General features: G+C 46.4%; 1 protein-coding gene across 4 annotated transcripts; it reads right to left on the bottom strand.

Annotated features, from left to right (window-relative positions):
* On the bottom strand, positions 1–22,666 carry LOC112227705 (ligand of Numb protein X 2). 4 transcript variants are annotated; one of them, XR_002949919.2, is made up of 13 exons: positions 22,509–22,666; positions 18,010–18,202; positions 17,387–17,769; positions 9,517–9,755; positions 9,305–9,442; positions 8,989–9,188; positions 7,586–7,990; positions 4,037–4,234; positions 3,688–3,865; positions 3,135–3,384; positions 2,284–2,442; positions 1,799–1,866; positions 618–732 (listed from the first exon to the last, which is right to left on the bottom strand). XR_002949919.2 is itself a non-coding variant. In XM_024392527.1 (12 exons), the coding sequence occupies exons 2-12, from the start codon at positions 18,028–18,030 to the stop codon at positions 597–599; spliced, it is 2,307 nt and encodes a 768-aa protein (XP_024248295.1). In that variant the 5' UTR covers positions 18,031–18,202; positions 22,509–22,664; the 3' UTR covers positions 1–596. The 4 variants fall into 4 exon arrangements, 3 of the variants coding, with proteins under 3 accessions (XP_024248295.1, XP_024248296.1, XP_024248297.1); XM_024392527.1 differs by lacking the exon at positions 1,799–1,866 and having other exon boundaries at positions 1–732; positions 22,509–22,664; XM_024392528.2 differs by lacking the exon at positions 1,799–1,866 and having other exon boundaries at positions 1–732; positions 17,512–17,769; positions 22,509–22,664.
* Between the last annotated feature and the right edge of the window lie 879 nt (positions 22,667–23,545).

Genomic DNA, 23,545 nt, shown 5'->3' with positions numbered 1-23,545 from the left:
TCTCTGTGGAAAATATTTATCAAATGGCAGAATCCACAAGTAAACCCCAGGGAGCTGATGGCTGGGTCGTCATGGTGATGAGGCCTAACGCTGTGTCCAGGGGACTTGGGCCCCCAGAGCAAGGCCTTGGGTTTATTCAGTTGGAGCGAGTAGGTGAAAAGGTTTTATCCCATTTTTCTCCTGATAACCTTAGCAACGTTTCAGACAGAAATACATGGCCTAGAGCTGATCTAAATCATTACATGGCAGAGACTCTTCTGTTCTATGCAATGAATTTCTATCTGTTGAGGCCACCTGAACGCACCCTTGGTATATTCAACTGCAGTCCAGAGACGATGTACTGTCCTTGAACAGATACAGTCCCGGTAACATGACCATATGAACACAGTCCACCCTAGTATCAAGTGATTTTGCTCAATAGGGCCAGGTTTCCTCTAGCCTGGTTTGATGAAGTCTGTAATTTGGCCCAGGTTACAGTAGGTCCAATCTAAAACAATTTCAGTATGGTATGATTTGGCGCCATAGCCTGATTTCGATACAGTCCTGATTTGGCCCTGGTTAGATCCAGCCTACAGTAATTTCAGTATGGCATGATGCTACGCCAGGCTGCCAGGCCAGGAAACCACGGTGAGAGCCACTCTGCTACGCTGCTCCTTCAGCATGGGTACCAGGGCTGAGTGGCTCATACCAGCCGTAGACAGTCCATTAACCGCCACTATCATGTCCCCACACCTAGGGAACAGAGGGGACACAGAGGGGCACATCAAAATGGATGGACCACATACAGATATACACCAGTTTATTAAGTACACCCACCCCTTGTTCATGAAAATGGTTTGCTCCAACAGACAGTGAGTCACATGGCCATGGCTTGCTATTTAAAGTAGGCAGACAGGCACCAAGGAATTCAGTTACTGTTCGATTTAATGTTATAATGGGCAAAACTATTGCCCTAAGCGATTTTGATAGTGGTATGATCATGTCAGGCGCTCCGGTATCTCAGAAATGGCCGGCCCCCTGGTCTTTTCACACACGATAGTGTCTAGGGTTTACCGAGAATGATGAGACAAACAAAAAACATCCAGTCAGTCCTGTGGGCAAAAACAGCTTATTGACGAGAGGTAGAAGGAGAATGGCAAGAATCGGACAAGCTAACAGGTGGGCCACAAACAGGTGGAAACAGCTGGTTTATGATAGAGGTAGAAGGAGAATGGCAAGAATCGGACAAGCTAACAGGTGAGCCACAAACAGGTGGAAACAGCTGGTTTATGATAGAGGTAGAAGGAGAATGACAAGAATCGGACAAGCTAACAGGTGGGCCACAAACAGGTGGAAACAGCTGGTTTATGATAGAGGTAGAAGGAGAATGGCAAGAATCGGACAAGCTACAAGGTGGAAACAGCTGGTTTAACAGGTGGTGAGCCACAAACAGGTGGAAACAGCTGGTTTATGATAGAGGTAGAAGGAGAATGGCAAGAATCGGACAAGCTAACAGGTGGGCCACAAACAGGTGGAAACAGCTGGTTTATGATAGAGGTAGAAGGAGAATGGCAAGAATCGGACAAGCTAACAGGTGGGCCACAAACAGGTGGAAACAGCTGGTTTATGATAGAGGTAGAAGGAGAATGGCAAGAATCGGACAAGCTAACAGGTGAGCCACAAACAGGTGGAAACAGCTGGTTTATGATAGAGGTAGAAGGAGAATGGCAAGAATCGGACAAGCTAACAGGTGAGCCACAAACAGGCAAATAACGGAGCAGTACAACAGTGGTGTTCAGAACGGCATCTCAGAACTCACAACTCGCCGGTCCTTGTCACAGGTGGGCTACTACAGCAGTCGACTACACCAGGTTCCACCCCTTTCAACTAAAACAAGAAGAAGTGACTCCAGTGGGCACAAGATCAATAACACTGGACAATTGAGGAGTGGAAAAACATTGCCTGGTCCATCCAATCCCGGTTCCTGTTGCATCATGCTGATGGCAGAGTCAGGATTTGGCATATGCAGCAGGCATGGTACAGTCTGGTGGGGGTGGTGTAATGGTGTGGGGAATGTTTTCATGGCTCATGTTAAGTCCCTTGATACCCATTGAGCAATGTTTCTATGCCCAGAAGGATTCAGACTGTTCTGGAGGCAAAGGGGGTCCGAACCGGTACTAGATGGGTGTACCTAATACAGTGTATATGTAAGATAATATAAGATGTACTTTATTGACAATTAACTTACAGAGAACGGAAATGTGTCTATATGCTCACAACCCAACAACATGACTGAAGGCTTACTTGAGGCGGCCATCGTAGTATGCAGGCGTTCCAAGGACAATGGTCTTGATGAAGAATGCCTGGTTGCTATGGTTTTCCTCGTATCCCCCGACGATGCTGAAGCCCCAGCTCCCAGGGTGACTTCTACGCAGAACAATCTCATGGCTACTGTGAAGGTAGCTGAGAGAGAGAGAATACAAAGGGAGAGAGATTGACAGAGAGAATGAGCCAGTGTTTTAGTGAGAGGGCGAGAGACAGGGGGGGAAGATAGAGGGAGGAGCAGGGAGAGAAATGGGGAAGGAGGGCAAGAGAAAGACAGAAAAGGAGGGAGGAAACAGAGAGACAGATAGGGAGGGAAAGAAAGCAATAGAGTAAGGGTGATTCAGAGGGAGGGAGAGAAACAAAGAAAGACAGCAGAAGAAAAGGAGAGAGTGTAAGAAAAAAAGAGGGTGAGTTTGAGGCTGCTCTCTGCACCAGTCTCAGGAGGAATTATGGAGAGACATTGGGGATGTCACCACATGCCTCTCAGTTGATAATCCACACTACAGCACAGTTCAGGACAACACACACACACACAAACATAATCCCCCGTATGGACCTCCTTACGTAACACACACACACACACGTAATACTGACACATGAAATGAAAGACATATTCTAATACCTCACACACTCAATCACAATCTCCCTGGATGACTTCAGGTGGCCTTAGTTTGTCTAAAAGGTCTTCCTCTCCTCAGCTTCACCTACACTAACATGAAACCACTAAATAAGTCACAGCAATACTTTCACACAAACTCCCAATATCCCAAACACCCCAAGTGAGTCCAACCCAAACAGGTGTGTGTGTGTGAGGGTTATATTCTCTGTACCTGGGCAGGCCGAGCCACAAGACCCAAGAAAGGGACCAGGAGGAGTCGTAGTCTGAGTTGTGTGTGTGGTGATGTGGGGGAAACAGCTGGTCCTCGGGGCTCTGAACCTGGCCCGGCTCCTCCACCATGCTGACCTCCAGCGCCCTCAGCTGGACGGAGGGCGATGCTGCGCTGGCCTTCAGGGTGCCCACCGCCTCACTGTGGCTCAGGTAGGTCAGGTCCTGGCCATTGATACTAAGGAGGATGTCACCTGGAGAGAATGAGAGAGAGAGAGTGTGTGTGTATGTGTGTGTGTGTGTGTGTGTGTGTGTGTGTGTGTGTGTGTGTGTGTGTGTGTGTAGGAGTGAGAGAGGGGGAAACAGAGGGAGGGACAAAAAGGACAGAGAAGAACAGTTAGTTAGGGACAAATAGTCCTGAGAGACACTGACCTCTGAGACTTCAGCTGAACAGATAATGAGCACAGGAAGAAAGCCAAACCAAAAACTGACAACTTGAATTAGGCCTTGAGAATAATATCAGAAGCTCCCACTGGGGGATGTGAGTCATTACTCACCTCGTTTGATTCGTCCATCACGTGACAGGCAGCCGTGTGGTTGGACGCTGGTCACAAAGATGGGCAGCTCGCCGCTCTTGCTGCCCCGCCCCCCGGCCACGGTCATACCCAGAGACTCATGAGGCTCCTTCTTCACAGTGATGTGTTTCTCCTTACAGGTCACACACTGGGACAGGTCCTACACACACACACACACACACACACACACACCCACGCACACACACGCACGCACGCACGCACGCACGCACGCACACACACACACACACACGATAAGAGAGGTCAGTATACAAAGATACACATTAATAGACACAGTCAGACACACACACTCCCTTCAGGTGTGTGTACTCACTCTGTGGGTGCTGGAGCGAGCCAGGTGGGCACAGGTAGGCACTGGGCTGGGGCTGGGGGAGAAGCTGTAGTGGTGGTGGTGATGGTGATTGGGGAGGAAGTGGTCATGGCAGTACAGGTCTCTGTTGGAAGTGGAGCTTGGTGGAGGGGTAGGCTTACTGGGCCGGCCAATCAGTAGAAAAACTCTCTCGCCGCTGGCCTGTAGTCGACAGGGAAAGAGAGTAGGGTTGGCCATCAAATCAAATTTTTGACACATATTTGACACATTTTATTTGTCAAATACACATGGTTAGCAGATGTTAATGCGAGTGTAGCGAAATGCTTGTGCTTCTAGTTCCGACAGTGCAGTAATATCTAACAAGTAATCTAACAATCCCCAACAACTACCTAATACACACAAATCTAAAGGGGTGAATGAGAATATGTACATATAAGTATATGGATGAGTGATGTAGGCAAGGTGCAATAGATGGTATAAAATATGAGTAATGTAAGACGTAAGCATTATGAATAAAATACAGTATATACATGTGATTTGAGTAATGTAAGATACTGTATGTAAACATTATTAAAGTGGCATTATTTAGAGTGGCATTGTATGAAGTGACTAGTGATCCATTTATTAAAGTGGCCAGGGATAGAGTCTCAGTGTAGGCAGCAGCCTCTCTGAGTAAGTGATTGCTGTTTAGCAGTCTGATGGCCTTGAGATAGAAGCTGTTTTTCAGTCTCTCTGTCCCAGCTTTGCTGCACCTGTACTGACCTCGTCTTCTGGATGGTAGCAGTGTGAAAAGGCAGTGCTTCAGGTGGTTGATGTCCTTGATGATCTTTGTGGCCTTCCTGTGACCTCAGGTGCTGTAGGTGTCATGGAGGGCAGGTAGTTTGCCCCCGGTGATGCGTTTTGCAGACCGCACCACCCTCTGGAGAGCCTTGCAGGTGAGGGTGGTGCAGTTGCCGTACCAGGCTGTGATACAGCCCGACTGGATGCTCTTGGTTGTGCATCTGTAAAGGTTTGTAAGCGTTTTGGGTGACAGCCTCCTGAGGTTGAAGAGGTGTTGTTGCTCCTTCTTCACCACACTGTCTGTGTTTGTCTGTGATGTGTACGCTGATGAACTTAAAACTTTCCACCTTTTCCACCGCTGTCCCTTTGATGTGGATAGGGGGGTGCTCCCTCTGCTGTTTCCTGAAGTCCATGATCATCTCCTTTATTTTGTTGACGTTGAGTGAGAGGTTGTTTTCCTGACACCACACTCCGAGTGCCCTCACCTCCTCCCTGTAGGCTGTCTCGTCGTTGTTGGTAATCAAGCCTACTACTGTTGTGTCATCTGAAAACTTGATGACTGAGTTGGAGGTGTGCATGGCTATGCAGTCGTTGGTGAACAGGGAGTACAGGAGGGTGCTGAGCACGCACCCTTGTGGGGCCCCAGTGTTGAGGGTCAGCAAAGTGGAGATGTTGTTTCCTACCTTCACCATCTGGGGGCGGCCCGTCAGAAAGTCCAGGTCCCAATTGCACAGGGCTGGGTTGAGATCCAGGGCCTCCAGCTTGATGATGAGCTTGGAGGGTACTATGGTGTTTAATGCTGAGCAGTAGTCAATGAACAGCATTCTTACATAGGTATTCCTTTTGTCCAGATGGGCTAGAGCAGTGTGCAGTGTGATGGCGATAGCGTCTTCTGTGGACCTGTTGGGGCGGTATGCAAACTGAAGTGGGTTTAGGGTGGCTGTTAAGGTGGAGGTGATATGATCATTGACTAGTCTCTCAAAGCACTTCATGATGACAACAGTGAGTGCTACGGGGCGGTAGTCATTTAATTCAGTTATCTTTGCCTTCTTGGGTACAGGAACAATGGTAGCCATCTTGAAGCATGTGGGGACAACAGACTGGGATAGGGAGCGACTGAATATGTCCGTAAACACACCAGCCAGCTGGTCTTCGCATACCCTGAGGACGTGGCTAGCAGCCCTGCGAGGGTTAACACGTTTAAATGTTTTACTCACGTCAGCCACAGAGAAGGGGGGCGCAGTCCTTGTTAGTGGGTCGCGACGGTGGCACTGTATATCCTCAAAGCAGGCAAAGAAGGTGTTTAGTTTGTCTAGAAGCATGACGTCGGTGTCCGTGACATGGCTGGCTTTCTATTTGTAGTCTGTGATTTCCTGTAGACCCTGCCACATATGTCTTGTGTCTGAGCCGTTGAATTGCAATTCCACCTTGTCCCTGTGCTGGCACTTTGCTTGTTTGATTGCCTTGCAGAGGGAATAACTGCACTGTTTATATTCACTCATATTCCCAGCCCTCTTTCCATGGTTAAATGCGGTGGATCGCGCTTTCAGTTTTGTGCGAATGCCGCCATCCATCCACGGTTTCTGGTTAGGGGAGGTTTTAATAGTCACACTGGGTACAACATCTCCAATGCACTTCTTTATAAACGCACTCACAGAGTCAGCATATAGGTCGATGTTGTTCTCTGAGACTGACTGGAACATATTCCAGTCCGCGTGATCAAAACAATCTTGAAGCATGGCTTCAAATTGATCGGACCAGCGTTGAATGGTTCTCGTCACTGGTACGTCCTGTTTGAGTTTCTGCCTATAAAACGGTAGAAGTAAGATGGCGCCGTGGTCGGATTTGCCGAAGGGAGTGAGGTGGAGGGATTTGTATGCATTTGGAAGTTAGAGTAGCAATCAATATGCTGGTAGAATTTAGGTAGATTTGTTCTCAAATTTGCTTTGTTAAAATCCCGAGCTACAATAAATGCAGCCTAAGGATATATGGTTTCCAGTTTGCATATAGTTCAATGAAGTTCCTTGATGGCCATATTGGTGTCTGCTTGAGGGGGAATGTACACAGCTGTGACTATAACTGATGAGAATTCTCTTGGTAGGTAAAATGGCCAGCATTTTATTGTAAGGAATTCCAGGTCAGTGAGCAGAAGGACTTGAGTTCCTGTATGTTGTTATGATTACACCATGAGTCGTTAATCATGAAGCATACACCCCCGCCATTCCTCTTCCCAGAGAGGTGTTTATCTCTGTCTTGCATGGAGAAGCCCGGTGGCTGAACTGACAACATATCCCGAGAGAACCATGTTTCTGTGAAACAGAGAATGTTACAATCTCTGATGTCTCTCTGGAAGGCAACCCTTGCTCAAATTTCGTCTACCTTGTTGACAAGAGACTGGACATTGGCTAGTAGTATACTCAGGAGTGGTGGGAGATGTATACGTCTACGGAGCCCGACCAGGTGGCCGCTTCGTCTACCCCTTCTGCGGCGCCATTGTTTTGGGTTGACTACTGGAATTAGATCCATTGTCCTGGGTGGTGGTCCGAACAGGGGATCGTCGTATTACTGGTCGTAAGGTTGGTAAGTTGACGTTGCTCTTATATTCAATAGTTCTTCCCAGCTGTATGTAATAAGACTTAAGATTTCCTGAGGTAACAATGTAAGAAATAATGCATGAAAAACAAAATACTGCATAGTTTCCTAAGAACTCGAAGCCAAGAAAAACTGTCCCAACTCACCGTTTCAGAAACACTGTTTAAACCCTAGCCTTACCTGTATGATCTGAGCAGCCTGTTCAGGCGTGCCGTGGCGTAGGTCCTGTTCATTGACCGCCAGCACGCGGTCGTTACTACACAGCCTCCCGTCCTTGGCCGCTAGGCCGCCGTCTAGCAGGTCTAACACAAACACCCCCACCTCGTCCGTCCTGCGCACCAGCTTGATGCCCAGCTGCTCTGACGAGTCCCGCTTGTGCAGGGTGATCCTCAGGCTGGCAGGGCTGGATGGGGTGCTCTCTGGGGTGGAGCAGGGGGCGTGAGGCACAGAACGGGTGGTGAAAGGGGGCGGGCGAGAGGCACAGCGGCGCTCTCTCAGGACAGTGAGCTGTAGCATGGCACAGGGGCGTGCAAACGTGGAGCGGGCAAAGTTATGGGGCACGTTGCTGATGTCTACACTGTTGACCTAGGAAGGGGGAGAGAGAGCACTGAAAGGGATATTTGGGATTTTAGCAATGAGGCCCTTTATCTACTTCCCCAGAGTCAGATGAACTCATGGTACCATTTTTATGTCTCTGTGTCCAGTAGAAGGAAGTTAGAGGTAATTTTGTGAGCCAATGCTAACTAGCATTAGCGCAATGACTGGAAGTCTATGGTATCTACTACCATCCTAGTAGGTACCATAGACTACCAGTCACTGCATTAGATATATTAGAGAAAGGAGGAGATAGGAATCCCAATGGGCAATGAATGGAAGAACGTATAACGTCTCACCTAGCAGACCGTTGACCAATTGCATTCATGATGTCTTGCTACGCCACGCGGTTCCTAAGCTAATCGTCACGCAATCCCTTCTCAAAGTCAGGATTGAGAAACCTGCCTATTTTCCTCGAAAGTATGTAAAGTCACAATGGCAAAGCTATACGATATTACAGAGAACAAGTGAACTATCTCACATCTCAGAAAATATATGTAATGGTGTACTAAATTCATGCTAAATTTGAGTTTTAGAGCTAGTGCTTAATTGACCCCCATTCACTCAAGCTCTCCTTGTCCCAGAATCTCCCAGAATGCACTGCGTGGTCCATGGACGACGCATAGGCAACGTACATAATGGCCGTTAATACAATTCCAATGGAGTTTCCCATCTCCTCAAATGTATCTCTGATTGCATCTACTAGCATGCTAGCAGTTACCATATACTTCCAGTCATTGCGCGAACACCAGTTAGTAATTGTGCTATTGCTAGTTAGCAACTTCCTTCAAACGGCACGCAGAAACTTAAAAATGGTATCCATGAGTTCATCTGACTCTAGGAAAGTAGATAAAAGGGCTTCAATGCCAAAATCCTGAAGTATCCCTTTAAGAGAGGAGGATAATAGAGAATGAGGAAAGGGCAGTAAAGTGGTTAGGAAGAGGAAGAGTGGAGATAGAAGAAAGATTACAGCCATGCAGGACCCTCACCTGTAGTATCTGGTCTCCGGCCAGAAGCCTGCCATCTCGAGCAATGACCCCGTCACGGTAAACTTCCTGGATCACCACGTTGATAAGGGGCGTCTCGTTGCCCCCGACGATGCTGATGCCAAGTTCTACATAGGGGTTGGAGCGGTGGACCTCGATGGTGGTGATCTCACCCTCTGGAATGGACGGCAGCTTCACACAACCTGGGAGATACACATGGACATGGAAGCACATCAATCTCTTATAACTATGAATGTTTAGATTAATTTAGAGAGGAAGGTTAAGGAAAGCAAGTCAGATGGAGGAAGTGATGTCATACCTTCTTCTGCGGAGAGGGGCGGGGACTCGGGGCAGTCCCACCCTGAGGAGGCGGAGCTGGCGGTACGGAGGAGGTGGATGCAGGGGTTACTGAGGGGTCTCTTAACCCTGGGCACCACACACTCCAACCCTACCACACCTACACAGAGAGAAAGGTTAGTAATACACACGCACGCACACACGCACACACACACAGTTATTGCTCTTACTCACTGTCCTCCTCAGTGCTTTCCTCAAAGGCAGGGTTGTCCAGTCCAGGCTCATCAATCCACATGGGAACACTGCTGCTGGCGGTGCCACCAGGGGGCGAAGGTGAGCTCTCCTCCCGCAGGTCTGTCTCCGTCTGAAGGGAGCGGGGGGACCTGGGTGGGCTGGTCACCATGGCTCCCTCCTCCCCGTGATCACATGGTGGGCCCTGTAAATTGGTCTGCTGAGACCGAGTCCCCGGACACCTGGGCACAGAGAGAGAGGGATTTCAGAGGTTACACAACTGGCCAATGTTCCCTCTAAGCTGTGCACGTGAGAAGCACGAGATTGAACTTCACTCAACATTCTAGAGTTTTCCCCATTAGTTAACACTATCAATGTTTCCCTTTACTGTGGGAATTGTGATCGAATCAATGCAATATTAGCCACTATCAATGCAACATACCGAAAACAAAACAAACTATGCAAGAGATTTTGTTGTAGGCAGAACGCATAGGAGTAGGATACTATTGCATTGACAGGCACAATTCAAGGCCCGTACTCTACACAGACCGGTGTGCCATAACCAATCAGAGCTGCAGTAGGCCTAAATGCAAATAAAGCATTTCCATATATGGATCTGTGCCATTCACTTTGAACTGGACTGTTTTTACAACATGAGCGGGTCGTGAGTAGATGCGGTTGTTTTGAGATCAAAGCAAGAACTACATGTAGTGAGCATGTGCACATTTGTACATATATGTTCATATCCTTTGCCAGTTAGTGAGTTATTAGCCCAGGTATAAATACTTTGTTGGCAGCAATAGGGGAGTGATCGCTTCCTACAACAGCACAAAACGTGTGAATCTTTGAAAAGCGAGTCAGGTAAATAGCTTTTTTTTGTGTCTTAAAGGAGTAGTGTTGTATTTTGAGACAGGCTTGAATAAGCTAAGTAGCCAATAGGCAGAGGGTAGCATCATGTCTGATTCTCTGTATTAATGGAATGGGAATAATGCTGCATTGTTTTGTAAAGTGGTTTCTTGCATCAAACAACACAACAACATTTTCAGTCACATCCTTGTCTGAAGGACAAGTGGATAAACAGGTTAATGTCAAGTTCTGCATGTTTTTTTCCCCAAAGTCTCGTGGAATGTAGGCATACATTGAACACCACACATTGGCGGCTACTGTAGGTTGAATGATCAGTTTTACCTAATTTTTACCAGCATGTCACATGTGCAACCAGAGGAAAAACTCTAGACCACCTTTACTCCACACACAGAGATGCATACAAAGCTATCCATTTGTCAAATCTGACCATAATTCTATCCTCCTGATTCCTGCTTACAAGCAAAAACTAAAGCAGGAAGGACCAGTGACTAACTCAAAACGGAAGTGGTCAGATGACTCGGATGCTACGCTTCAGGACTGTTTTGCTAGCACAGACTGGAATTTGTTCTGGTATTCATCCAATGGCACTGAGGAGTATACCACCTCAGTCATCGGCTTCATCAATAAGTGCATGATGACGTCGTCCCCACATCAACCGTACGTACATATACCAACCAGAAGCCATGGATTACAGGCAACATCCGCATTGAGCTAAAGGCTTTCAAGGAGCGGGAGACTAATCCGGACCCCTATAAGAAATCCCGCTACACCCTCAGACAAACCATCAAACAAGCAAAGCGTCAATACAGGATTAAGATTTAATCCTACTACACCGGCTCTGATGCTCGTTGGATGTGGCAGGACTTGAAAACTATTACGGACTACAAAGGGAAACCCAGATGTGAACTGCCCAGTGACGCGAGCCCACCAGATGAGCTAAATGCCTTTTATGCTCGCTTTGAGGCAAGCAACACTGAGGCACGCATGAGAAGACCAGCTGTTCTGCATGACTGTGTGATAACGCTCTCGGTAGCCGATGTGAGCAAGACCTTTAAACAGGTCAACATTCACAAAGCCAAGGGGCCAGATAGATTACTAGGACGTGTACTCAAAGCATGCACGGACCAACTGGCAAGTGTCTTCACTGACATTTTCAACCTCTACTTGATTGAATCTGTAATACCTACATGTTTCATGCCGACCACCATAGTCTCTGTGCCCAAGGAAGCAAAGGTAACCTACCTAAATGATTACCGCCCTGTAGCACTCACATCGGTAGCCATGAAGTGCTTTGAAAGGCTGGTCATGGCTCACATCAACAGCATCCTCGCGGACACCCTAGACCCACTCCGATTCGCATACCGCCCCAACAGATCCACAGCTGATGCAGTCTCAATCGCACTCCACACTGCCCTTTCCCACCTGGACAAAAGGAACACCTATGTGATAATGCTGTTCATTGACTACAGCTCAGCGTTCAACACCATACTGCCCACAAAGCTCATCACTAAGCTAAGGACCCTGGGACTAAACACCTCCCTCTGGAACTGGATCCTGGACTTCCTGACGGACCGCCCCCAGGTGGTAAGGATAGGCAACAACACATCTGCCACGCTGATCCTCAACACTGGGGCCCCTCAGGCATGTATACTTAGTCCCCTCCTGTACTCCCTGTTCACCCACAACTGTGTGGCCAAACACGACTCCAGCACCATCATTAAGTTTGCTGATGACACAACAGTGGTAGGCCTGATCACCGACAACGATGAGACAGCCAGGGCCTCCCGGGTGGCGCAGTGGTTAAGGGCGCTTAATGATGGTGCTGGAGTCGTGTTTGGCCACACAGTTGTGGGTGAACAGTACTGCAGCGCAAGCTGTGCCATCAGAGCCCCTGGGTTCGCGCCCAGGCTCTGTCGTAACCGGCCGCGACCGAGAGGTCCGTGGGGCGACGCACAATTGGCCTAGCTTCGTCCGGGTTAGGGAGGGCTTGGTCGGTAGGGATGTCCTTGTCTCATCGCGCACCAGCGACTCCTGTGGCGGGCCGGGCGCAATGAGCGCTAACCAAGGTTGCCAGGTGCACGGTGTACCATCCGACACATTGGTGCGGCTGGCTTCCGGGTTGGATGCGCGCTGTGTTGAGAAGCAGTACGGCTGGTTGGGTTGTGTATCGGAGGACGCATGGTATGGCAACTTCTCGGCATCTGACCGTAAGACGCTACAGAGGGTAGTGCGTACGGCCCAGTACATCACTGGGGCCAAGCTTCCTGCAATCCAGGACCTATATAATAGGCGATGTCAGAGGAAAGCCCATCAAATTGTCAGAGACTCCAGTCACCCAAGTCATAGACTCTGTTCCCTGCAAGGTAAGCGGTACCGGAGCGCCAAGTCTTGGACCAAAAGTCTCCTGAACAGCTTCTACCCCCAAGCCATAAGACTGCTGAACAATTAATCACATGGCCTCCATTTGTTTTGTACCCTGCTGCTACTTGCTGTTTATTATCTATGCATAGTCACTTCACCCCTACCTACATGTACAAATGACCTCAGCTAACCTGTACCCCTGCACACTGACTCGGTACCCCCTGTATATAGCCTCGTTATTTTTTATTTATTGTGTTACTTTTTGTTATTTTTTTACTTTAGTTTATTTGGTAAATATTTTCTTAACTCTTCTTGAACTGCACTGTTGGTTAAGGGCTTGTAAGTAAGCATTTCACGGTAAGGTCTACACTTGTTGTATTCGGCGCATGTGACAAATAAAGATTGATTTTATTTTATTTGATAGAACAGCTTTTTCCATGTTAAAATGTTATGGGATGCATTTTCTCCATTGTTTTTGATGGCAGGCCACTCTGGTAGACCTACATTATGATCAAATAGCCACAGTAGCCTACTTTACCACTGTTAAAACTAACTTAAAGCAGGTACAGTAAACGTGGGCCTGAATTTTCAAAACATTCAAGTTTGAGCTCAGCAGACCTGAAATTTGCTCAGTGCTGAAAAAAATGAGGGAACATTACAACTGGCTGCACATATACTGAGCTGGCATACATTTCACACACACATGCTGCATGCATGAAAATATACACAACCTGCCACCATTGAGTTCAGCTCATAAACAGGTAGAACAGGAAACGTCAGGAAACCTACTGAATTGAAATAGAGCTGTGTTTCTCAACCCCTGGTAGCAGAGGTCCCTGGGATGTTTCCGACCAGTCACTCAGAAGGATGCTCCAAGTGCCCTGGCATGTTTCTGTTCTAATCTAATGGGAACGGCAGTGTCCAACCACTGACTTTAAGGCAGCTGTAGGACCACAAACAATGTTAAATGTCCAAGCTGACAGACACCCAATTCTGTCTCTCATGATCTCATCCCATAATTAGCTCCATTACTGTTTTAGGGCTGGGGCAGAGGGCACTAACCACATAGATCTGGGCCTTGATCTATAGATGCTATTAAGACCAGAGCAAAGAATGCACAGTCCCAAAAACAGACACCTCAGAGAGACCTCATTAGGGACAGCTTAGAATGAGACAGATCTCACCTGCCAGAACATGAATGCCCCCCCCTGAAGCAATTTTGCTTATGCTTGTCCATCAGCTGAGGAGAAGGTGTAGTGAACATCTAGCCTTTGGCTTTGTACAAACACTTTGAAAGTCATCCTCCCTTACTCCCTTCATTCATTCATTGAGGTAATTACTGGTTGACATTGTTGGCACTCATTGGTTTCACCAATCCAACCTTGGCAGATCAGTGATGACTTTGAGGGAAGAAGGAAGCAAGAAAGGATGCACTTAAAAATAAGTTGAATTTAGCTTTAGTGGACCGGGCCAAGGGCTGGACTGGACAGGGCAGAGAGGGGTGTCCCGTGCCCAGACAGCTGACTCAGGGAAAGCATGTTAAGTGTTAACAACAGTTCATTAGCCATAGCTCGTTAAGGTAAATATCCTCTGAAACATTTCCTGAAGGATACCTACAGAATGTGGAATTCAGATAAATAAAAGTTATCCGTTTTTAGTTGGCATTCCTCTGGTCTAGTCCAGAATCAGTCCAGAACCTCACACAGTTCAGTGTAGCCTAGTAACCAGTATGTTCCAGCTCACAGCAGGAGTCAGGACAACAACACATGAGTTGGCTGAAGACGAAAGGCTAGCACCCAGGCATTAAACTCCAAATAGGTAAGATACATCTCTACACAGTAATGTAATGTATTCAAACACTACAAGGTTCAGCATCAATGTATAACATGTTAGAGGCCAAATTCTATTGTTTCAACCCGACATCTAAACAACTTTTAGTACATTACACAGCAGACCTCCCTCACCGCGGATATAGTAGCTACACACACATCAACACATCTCACAGCTACCACAAGCCTGCTGAGTTCCCCACCACCACACACACTGAGTTATGTGTGTGTGTGTGTGAGGCTTTGTGGGTTGATCACCCGATTAGAGAGGTGCTAGAACAGCCAGATGTATTACCCTACCACCGGACTCACCATAGGTCGGGGTTGCCCTTGGCAGTGTCACAGAAAAAGTGGTTGAACAGGTCTCTGGAGTTGAAGTTTCCCAGCATGGTGAAAGTCAGAGGACATGGAGCCTCCTCGGCCAGACAACACGACACATGACCAAGTCACTGGCTGGTAATCCCCAGTCACATGACCAGGGACCTAATAATCCCTGTGTGGTCTCCCAGTGGGGAGCTGCTTGTAAGAAACAGGTCTAGGATCAGTTGATCATAGTCAGCCCTAACCTTAAAGGTCCAATGCAGCTGTTTTTCTCTCAATATCAAATCATTTATGGGTAACAATTTAGTACCTTACTATGATTGTTTTGAATTAAAATGGTCAAAAATAAACCAAAATAGCTTCTTAGCAAAGAGCAATATCTCAATCAAGATTCTTTCTAGGACTGTCTGGGAGTGGTCTGAGTGGGGAGGGGGAAACTGAAAACTAGATGTTATTGGCAGAGAGGTTTGGAACTATCTTTTGTCGTGTCTTTGGCTATGCCATATTAAGTGATATGACATGCTATTCTATAAATCCTTTCTCTTAATATTACCTGATTGAGCTAATCATGTAAATGTAATTAACTAGAAAGTCAGGGCACCACGAAAGAGTATTTATTCCGAATAAACTCTGAAAGACCTAGTAATATTTTACATCAATAGCAGTCAATATTAATCGTCACCTTATTTCAGTCTCATCTGAAAGTTGTAAACTCTTGGTTATCTTCACGAACCCTGGCTAACAAGTTGAATCAGCAATACAAAATTGGGTTTAATTATTTATTTACTAAATACCTAACTAATCACACAGAATTACATCTACACAGAATGAATCATACCTTGATTACAAATGATGTCATAAAAGAAAACGTCCCTAGCGGACGGAACAGGTATGACAGCTGGTTACCAGTGTCGGGGGTTGGGTTTGAGTGAAAGAGCGGGAAGACTGAAGAACAAAGGGAGAAGCTTTGCTATCGTAAATACAGTATCTTATGCATTCTAAATTGCCGGCCATTTGGAAAAGGAAAATGCAATAAATATTTACTCTGAGCTGCGCTTCGGTCGGTTGGTTGTAGATGCTGGCCGTGTTGGCCAACAGAGATCTCCCTGTCCTCGGAAAAATGTCACTGGTGGTAAATTGGATACGTTGTCGTATCGTCATTGTGTGGTAGACGGGATAGGTCGTCCGTCCTTTCTTAGCCCACGTTTACAGCTGCTGTTGCTAACTCAACAGCTAGGATGTCTCACTTCTTTAGTGAATAAGAGTTCAAAGTTCATACCATTCACAACCAAAGCTCACGCTGAGGTTGGCTTAGTTCTGTAGTTGACATGTTAGTCCTTTTCAATGTATGGACCATCGTCCTATCGTCCTCGGAACAGAAGGTTACATTTTCGTCAAGGGCTTATATAGTGGAGGGAGAGAAGGGTGTGTTTCATAGTTTATAACCCATGTCTCTTCACAGGGGCAGGCCACTGATTGAGCAGAGCTCTAACTTTATGAAAACCCAAATCTCTCATATGGAAGCTAAAATTACATTGAATCTTTTCACAAATAGTGTCATATTTAAACATTTAAAGTGCACAACAATTCCATGTGAATCTGATAACTAGAGTGTGTAGACTTTCCCAGATACAGTTTATGTCGTCCTGTTATCAGTCATAATGTCTCAGATGACAACCGAACTGACATCATATTCATTAAGTATCAACACATATTTTCAACTGGTTCTATTACCGAAATATGGTTCCTTTCCCCCACTTGTTTGATGTTCCCAGACTCTCTATGTTTAACAAAGGCTAATCAAGAGTCCTTCAGTAGAGTCAAGAGAGAGAGGGGAGAAAGGTATTTATGGGGGGGTCATAAACCTTACCCTCCTTACCCTGTGTGTGTGCATGACTTCACTCTACCTGTGTTTGAGGTGTGTAAGTGTGTGTGTGCATGACTCCACTCTACCTGTGTTTGAGGTGTGTAAGTGTGTGTGTGCATGACTCCACTCTACCTGTGTTTCAGGTGTGTAAGTGTGTGTGTGATTGACTCCACTCTACCTGTGTTTCAGGTGTGTAAGTGTGTGTGTGATTGACTCCACTCTACCTGTGTTTCAGGTGTGTAAGTGTGTGTGTGATTGACTCCACTCTACCTGTGTTTCAGGTGTGTAAGTGTGTGTGTGATTGACTCCAATCTACCTGTGTTTCAGGTGTGTAAGTGTGTGTGTGCATGACTCCACTCTACCTGTGTTTCAGGTGTGTAAGTGTGTGTGTGATTGACTCCACTCTACCTGTGTTTCAGGTGTGTGTGTGATTGACTCCACTCTACCTGTGTTTCAGGTGTGTAAGTGTGTGTGTGCATGACTCCACTCTACCTGTGTTTCAGGTGTGTAAGTGTGTGTGATTGACTCCACTCTACCTGTGTTTCAGGTGTGTAAGTGTGTGTGTGCATGACTCCACTCTACCTGTGTTTGAGGTGTGTAAGTGTGTGTGTGCATGACTCCACTCTACCTGTGTTTGAGGTGAGCCTCCAGGTCACAGCGAGGCATGCTGAGGCTGCAGGCCGGGGCCAGGGGACAGGACACAGACAGCTTGTCAAGCAGCTTGTGTACCAGGATGCTGCTCCGCCTACACACCTGCAGATGTAGCCGCTCCCGGTCCAGCGGGCAGAAGTCCCGCTCCTGGAGGAAGCTGCGGAGGCAGCGAGCACAGAAGGTGTGTCCGCAGGGTGTGTCCAGGGGCTGGACCAGTGGCTGCAGACAGATGTGACACACCAGGTCATCGTCCACCTCCAGGCGGTAGTTATAGAGGTGGTTCTCCCAGGCCCGGTGGATCTGACCACACTCTGGACACAAGACCTCCAGCACGGGCTCCACCGGCCCTGCCGGACCCACCTGGATGGATAGGGGAAAGGAGATGTTGGATGACCATGGAAGTTGAATAGAACAGTTTGATTTAATGAATCCCAGAGAAAGTAATTAATAGGTTGTTATGATGCAATTACCATGTAATGTGTGTGAAATACCAGGTAGATAAGTGGATTGGAGACAATACACACACAGAGATATGAAGGTAAAAACTGCAAAACAAAACACATGTTATGTGTCTTTTAATGCTAGGTTCACTTCACCCACCTCCCAGCCGGGGCTGCCCATGTCAGGACCGGGGCTCCAATCGCCAGGCACAGTATTTGGCACAGTCGTCACTGGGGTTACAGGTCGGGAGGTTACGGGCGGGGGGGAGGGGGGCGTCCTATCCCATAAGCCTCAGAGGGTGAGCTGGTGACCGAGAGGACAGCCACCCCCCAGTGGCCAATCAGACATCACCCTGTAGGTCAGAGGTCAAAGAGCAGGGGTTAAACAGATGGGAAATTAAACAAAGTGTTTGTGTGTGTCTCTCTGAGTGTGTGTGCATGTGAGTGTACTCATGCACATTATAGTACTGTATCACATGGTGAATATTTGCTTTGTATGAGTGTATGTGTGACAATGTGTGTGTGCGTGTTTATATGAATGTGTGTGTGTGTGTGTGTGTGTGTGTGTGTGTGTGTGTGTGTGTGTGTGTGTGTGTGTGTGTGTGTGTGTGTGTGTGTGTGTGTGTGTATGTGTGTGTGTGTGTGTACAGATGATGTAGCGCCGATCCTGTTCATTAATCGGTCAGTGTAATCTCACTTTCGCTTTCGCCTGCTGCAATCGTCCAATCCCACAGAGAGGGAATTATCTGGGATTGAATCAGAGAGGACATTGGTATGGCTAAGAGGAAGGAGAGAGAGAGGGATAGAGGGAGAGTGAATGAGAGAGAGAGGGCAGGAGAGAGAGATAACAAGAGAGCAAGAATGAAAGAGTGAGAGGGGAGAAAGAAAATAGGAGAGAGAAGAGATAGATGGAGAGAGAGAAGGGAAAATAATGACAGAGAGCAAGGGTAGATTAGAGAGAGGATAGAATGGGAAAACAAAAGAGTAGAGAGATACAATGAAAAAAGAGAGACAAAGACTGAAAGCGAGAGAGAGAGGGTAGAATAGAGAGAGGGTAAAATAGAGAGAGGGTAGAACAGAGAGCGGGTAGAATAGAGAGAGGGTAGAATAGATAGAGGGTGATATAGAGAGAGTGTAGAATAGAGAGAGTGTAGAATAGAGAGAGGATGATATAGAGAGAGGGTAGAATAGAGAGAAGGGTGATATAGAGAGAGGGTAGAATAGAGAGAAGGGTGATATAGAGAGAAGGGTGATATAGAGAGAGGGTGATATAGAGAGAGGGTGATATAGAGAGAGGGTGATATATAGAGAGAAGGGTAGAATAGAGAGAAGGGTGATATAGAGGGAAGGGTGATATATAGAGAGAAGGGTGATATAGAGAGAAGGGTGATATATATAGAGAAGGGTGATATAGAGAGAGAAGAGTGATATAGAGAGAAGGGTGATATGGGGAGAAGGGTGATATAGAGAGAAGGGTGATATAGAGAGAAGGGTGATATAGAGAGAGAAAGGGTGATATATAGAGAGAAAGGGTGATAGAGAAAGAGTGATATATATAGAGAGAAGGATGATATATATAGAGAAGGGTGATATAGAGAGAGAAGGGTGATATAGAGAGAAGGGTGATATAGAGAAAGGGTGATATAGAGAGAGAAAGGGTGATATAGAGAGAAGGGTGATATAGAGAAAGGGTGATATAGAGAGAGAAAGGGTGATATAGAGAGAGAAGGTGATATGGAGAGAGAAGGTGATATAGAGAAAGGGTGATATAGAGAAAGGGTGATATAGAGAGAGAAGGTGATATGGAGAGAGAAGGCGATATAGAGAGAGAAGGTGATATATAGAGAGAGAAGGTGATATAGAGAGAGAAGGTGATATATAGAGAGAAGGCGATATAGAGAGAGAAGGTGATATATAGAGAGAAGGCGATATAGAGAGAAGGGTGATATAGAGAGAAAGATGATATAGAGTGAAGGGTGATATAGAGTGAAGGGTGATACAGAGAGAGAAGGGTGATATAGAGAGCGACAAGAAAAACAAGTGGAAGACTGCCAACTGATCACTGAGAGTGACACTTGGGGAGTGAACTTTGCCTTGTTCCTGCAGGCATGTGTGTGTGTGTGTGTGTGTGTGTGTGTGTGTGTGTGTGTGTGTGTGTGTGTGTGTGTGTGTGTGTGTGTGTGTGTGTGTGTGTGTCAGGTTCTGCAGCATGAGAGAACCAGAGCTAATGGAAAACTCAATGCAGCTCTGAAACACTGCCATCCACTCCTCCAACTCCCCAAGGCTGAGCCGTCCTCAGAACTAATGCATTGTGTACTCGTCATTTTCATTGTGTCTCACGTCCAAAGCCATTTAGACTCATTTCCCATACTACAGTACTCTAGCCATGTCCCTGAGCTCATAAACACACATGGACACAAGGAGGTGGATTTTTAGCAGGAAGCAGATCCAAGCTAGTAGCACCTGACTACCAGCCTCTATATTTATCTCCTTTCCTCCATCTACATGGATCGGAAAGAAACGGAGAGATCATAGCAAATGCTCAATAGGCATCCATCACATTGTTTTCACCCTTTCCTGTGTATTTCAGAACGGAGAAGACGCCCCTTTAGACTGTTGAGATGCAGCCTCCTGTCTGTGTCAGGGTCTGCCCCTGTCTCCATGGCTACAGAGCATGGTCAGTAGAGCTTGACATTCAGAGCTGTGTAGATAGAGATGGATAGATAGAGATGGATAGATAGAGATGGATAGATATAGGAGTGTTCTCTCTCTTTCTATTTATGTACACTTCTATCTGCTGCTGGCTATATTCTCAATGCTTCTGGTCCTTCTGACTATGCCACTGCCGTTTCTGCCTGTCTTCATGGCTGTTGTTTCCATGGCTACGTGCCTCTGTGTAACTTGTATCCATAACAACCTGCTTCTAATCTCTGTGACAACCTGCTTCTGTCTCCTTGACTGCTGGTACACTTTTCCGTCTTTAAAGTATCCCTACCTGCTCCTCTGTGTGTGTGTGTGTGTGTGTGCGTTCGTGCGTGCGGGCGGGCGTGCGTGTGTATGTGTATGTGTGTGTGTGCCTGCCTCTGTGTCTATCCTGCAGCTGGAGATGCATTATTCATGTGGACACAAGGCTCCTCTGTTCCTATAACAAAGATCTGACATAATTGTATCACGCAAACACACACGCTCGCACGCACATGTACACACACTTGGGGTATGGTTTTGTGGGTAAGTGCAGTGTCTTTCAACCACTACTGTGAATGAGTTTGAAATGCAAGACTAATGCAGTCTCTAAGTTAGATCTCTCTCGTTCCCCCCATCTCTCTCTCTCTGCCTGTCTTCTCTCTCTGTCTCTCTTTCCCTCTCTCTCTCACTGTCCCTCTCTCTCTGCCTGTTTCTCTCTGATGTCTCTCTCTCTTTGTCTCTCTCTCCCTCTCTCCCTCACTCTCTGACTCTGTCTCTCTATCTTTCTCTTTCTCTCTCTTTCTGCATGTTTCTCTCTCTCTGTCTCTCTATCCCTCTCTCTTTCCCTCTGCCTGTCTCTCTCTCGCCCTCTGTGTGCATCCTTCTGCCAGCACTTTACAGCAGTTACAAGAGCACTTAAATATGATCTTACTTTCAACATCATTGGATTGCAGCAGCAAATGTCATTAAATACTGTGCGGCGTTACATAAGACTGAGAAATATTTTAATATCTTCTAGGCAGCACAGGATCTTATATTATTTTCCCAGAACAGCACTCAAAGTGTGTGTGTGTGCCTGTGTGTGCATGTTTGTGCGTGTGTGTGCGTGTGTGTGTGTGCGTGTGTGCGTGTGTGTGTGTGCGTGTGTGCGCGTGTGTGTGTGTCATTGTCTTTGCTGTATTACACGGCGCCTTATGGCCACCATGTAATTGTATTGTTATTCCAAAGGCTTGCTTTCCCATGCTCTCTCTATTGATACCAGTAGCAGACAAGGCGTTGCAGCTGCCACTGCCTACAGCGACTCAGCGACTAATGCACAAATGAAATGCACAAAGAAGATGACGTCTCTCCAGTTGCCTACCCAAATAAATGGATAGGCCTTGGCTATAATATTTAGGCTACAACAATCTTGCATGTCAGACAAGGGGGAAACGCGATGTCTTCTTGTCCTCTGGTACAGTTGATCACGTTAATTAATAAGGTAGTAGGCTAATAAAACGACAATCCCTGGGCAAAATACCACTACCATGACTTTCAAGAGCCTAATCCTCTAGTAATTCTTTGCAAAAAGCAATACAACTTCAATGTGCAATTTTCACTCCATGATTCGTTTCAATGTGTAGAATAGCAATTGTAAAAGGCAGACTAAAATAATGACTTATTTTGAATGGGAGAAAAAAAGCATATCGCAAAGGCTATCTATTCAAATTGCAGTATACCCATTTCATCCACTGCCCTATCTCAAAGGCATCATATAATGGTTTAGACGACAGCAACACAATTCTTATCATTTGGGCTGGTGAGCGAACCAGCCGGAGTGTCTGTCTGATTGTCAGATTCCCCCCTCCCTTCCTTCTCCGTCCGTGGAATAGCGCGGAGGTAGATGGCTCATGGACAGACAATAGCGACTTCAATAAAGCTATATAGATATCGTGACAGTGAAGATGTGTGAACAGAATACATGCATTATATTACCTATTCCGGCTTCTCCTTGGTGCAGAGAACTCTGGCCCGGAGAGGGGACAATTACCGGACCTCGATCACACATTCACCGCAAGCAGACGAACGGCGGCAGCCGCACATAAAACGCCCCCGTGCCGTTTGCGGTGAAGCACCCGCCCACTGCTCTGTTCCAGCAGTCAGTCAAGGAGATGGAGGCGGGGTCTCGCAATGTCAATCTGAAAATGAAATTAGAGGCTTAATTTTATGCCTGATCGAAACCAACTACTGAAAATAAATGTAGCCATATATTTTTATTTATTTTAGACTACATATTTACTGTTATAATATATGTCAAAATAATGTGTGTTTTTTTATGTCATCCTTTCTGTTATTTTACGTAATGAAATCTGATTTTACGTAAGGCACTACTACGGAGCGTAGGTGTGTGAGGTGCTCGCTCGAAGGCCCCCGTGGAGGAGAAGTAAACAGAAATGTTCATAAATAATCATTAGCTAGCATTGGCACTATTGATTTGCCTTTAAAAAAATGTTTTTACAGTGATCACTACACCATGGCAGATGGTGGCGAGTTGGATAACTATATTATAATCTATCCTACTGCCAGTGTGATTTTTTCTTGCTTGATGTGAATTTTATCGGTGTTTTAAAAGGCAATCTAGCTAGCTATGTCAAGGGGATTTATTATGCTATTTAAATTGTAGTTAATTGTTTTCCAGCAGCTAGGTCGATTGCTATTCATGTTATGCTTGTAAATGATTAGCTAGTTATGTTGTGCTGTTATTCAATCAATTGTAGCATTACTAGCTAACTATCTCACTTAGCGACTGAATTGTTGTTGAGAGATTCAGCAAGGTAATGTAACACCAAACAAGTAGGGAGTTATTTTTGGGTCGCAGCTGCTGGAAATTCAATGTTTGGGGGAGGATGGAGTGTGAGAATAGAGATTGATGTGTGTGTGCACCATTGATAGTAAAATAATGTGCGTGCGTGAGAGATCCTGCGCGCACTTGTCTGTGGTCAAAGGGCAGCTATAACAGTTTCTCCCACTGA

The sequence above is a fragment of the Oncorhynchus tshawytscha genome, linkage group LG29, assembly GCF_018296145.1.
Source record: "Oncorhynchus tshawytscha isolate Ot180627B linkage group LG29, Otsh_v2.0, whole genome shotgun sequence".
Taxonomy (NCBI): domain Eukaryota; kingdom Metazoa; phylum Chordata; class Actinopteri; order Salmoniformes; family Salmonidae; genus Oncorhynchus; species Oncorhynchus tshawytscha.
This window is presented reverse-complemented; position numbering and strand designations above follow the sequence as displayed.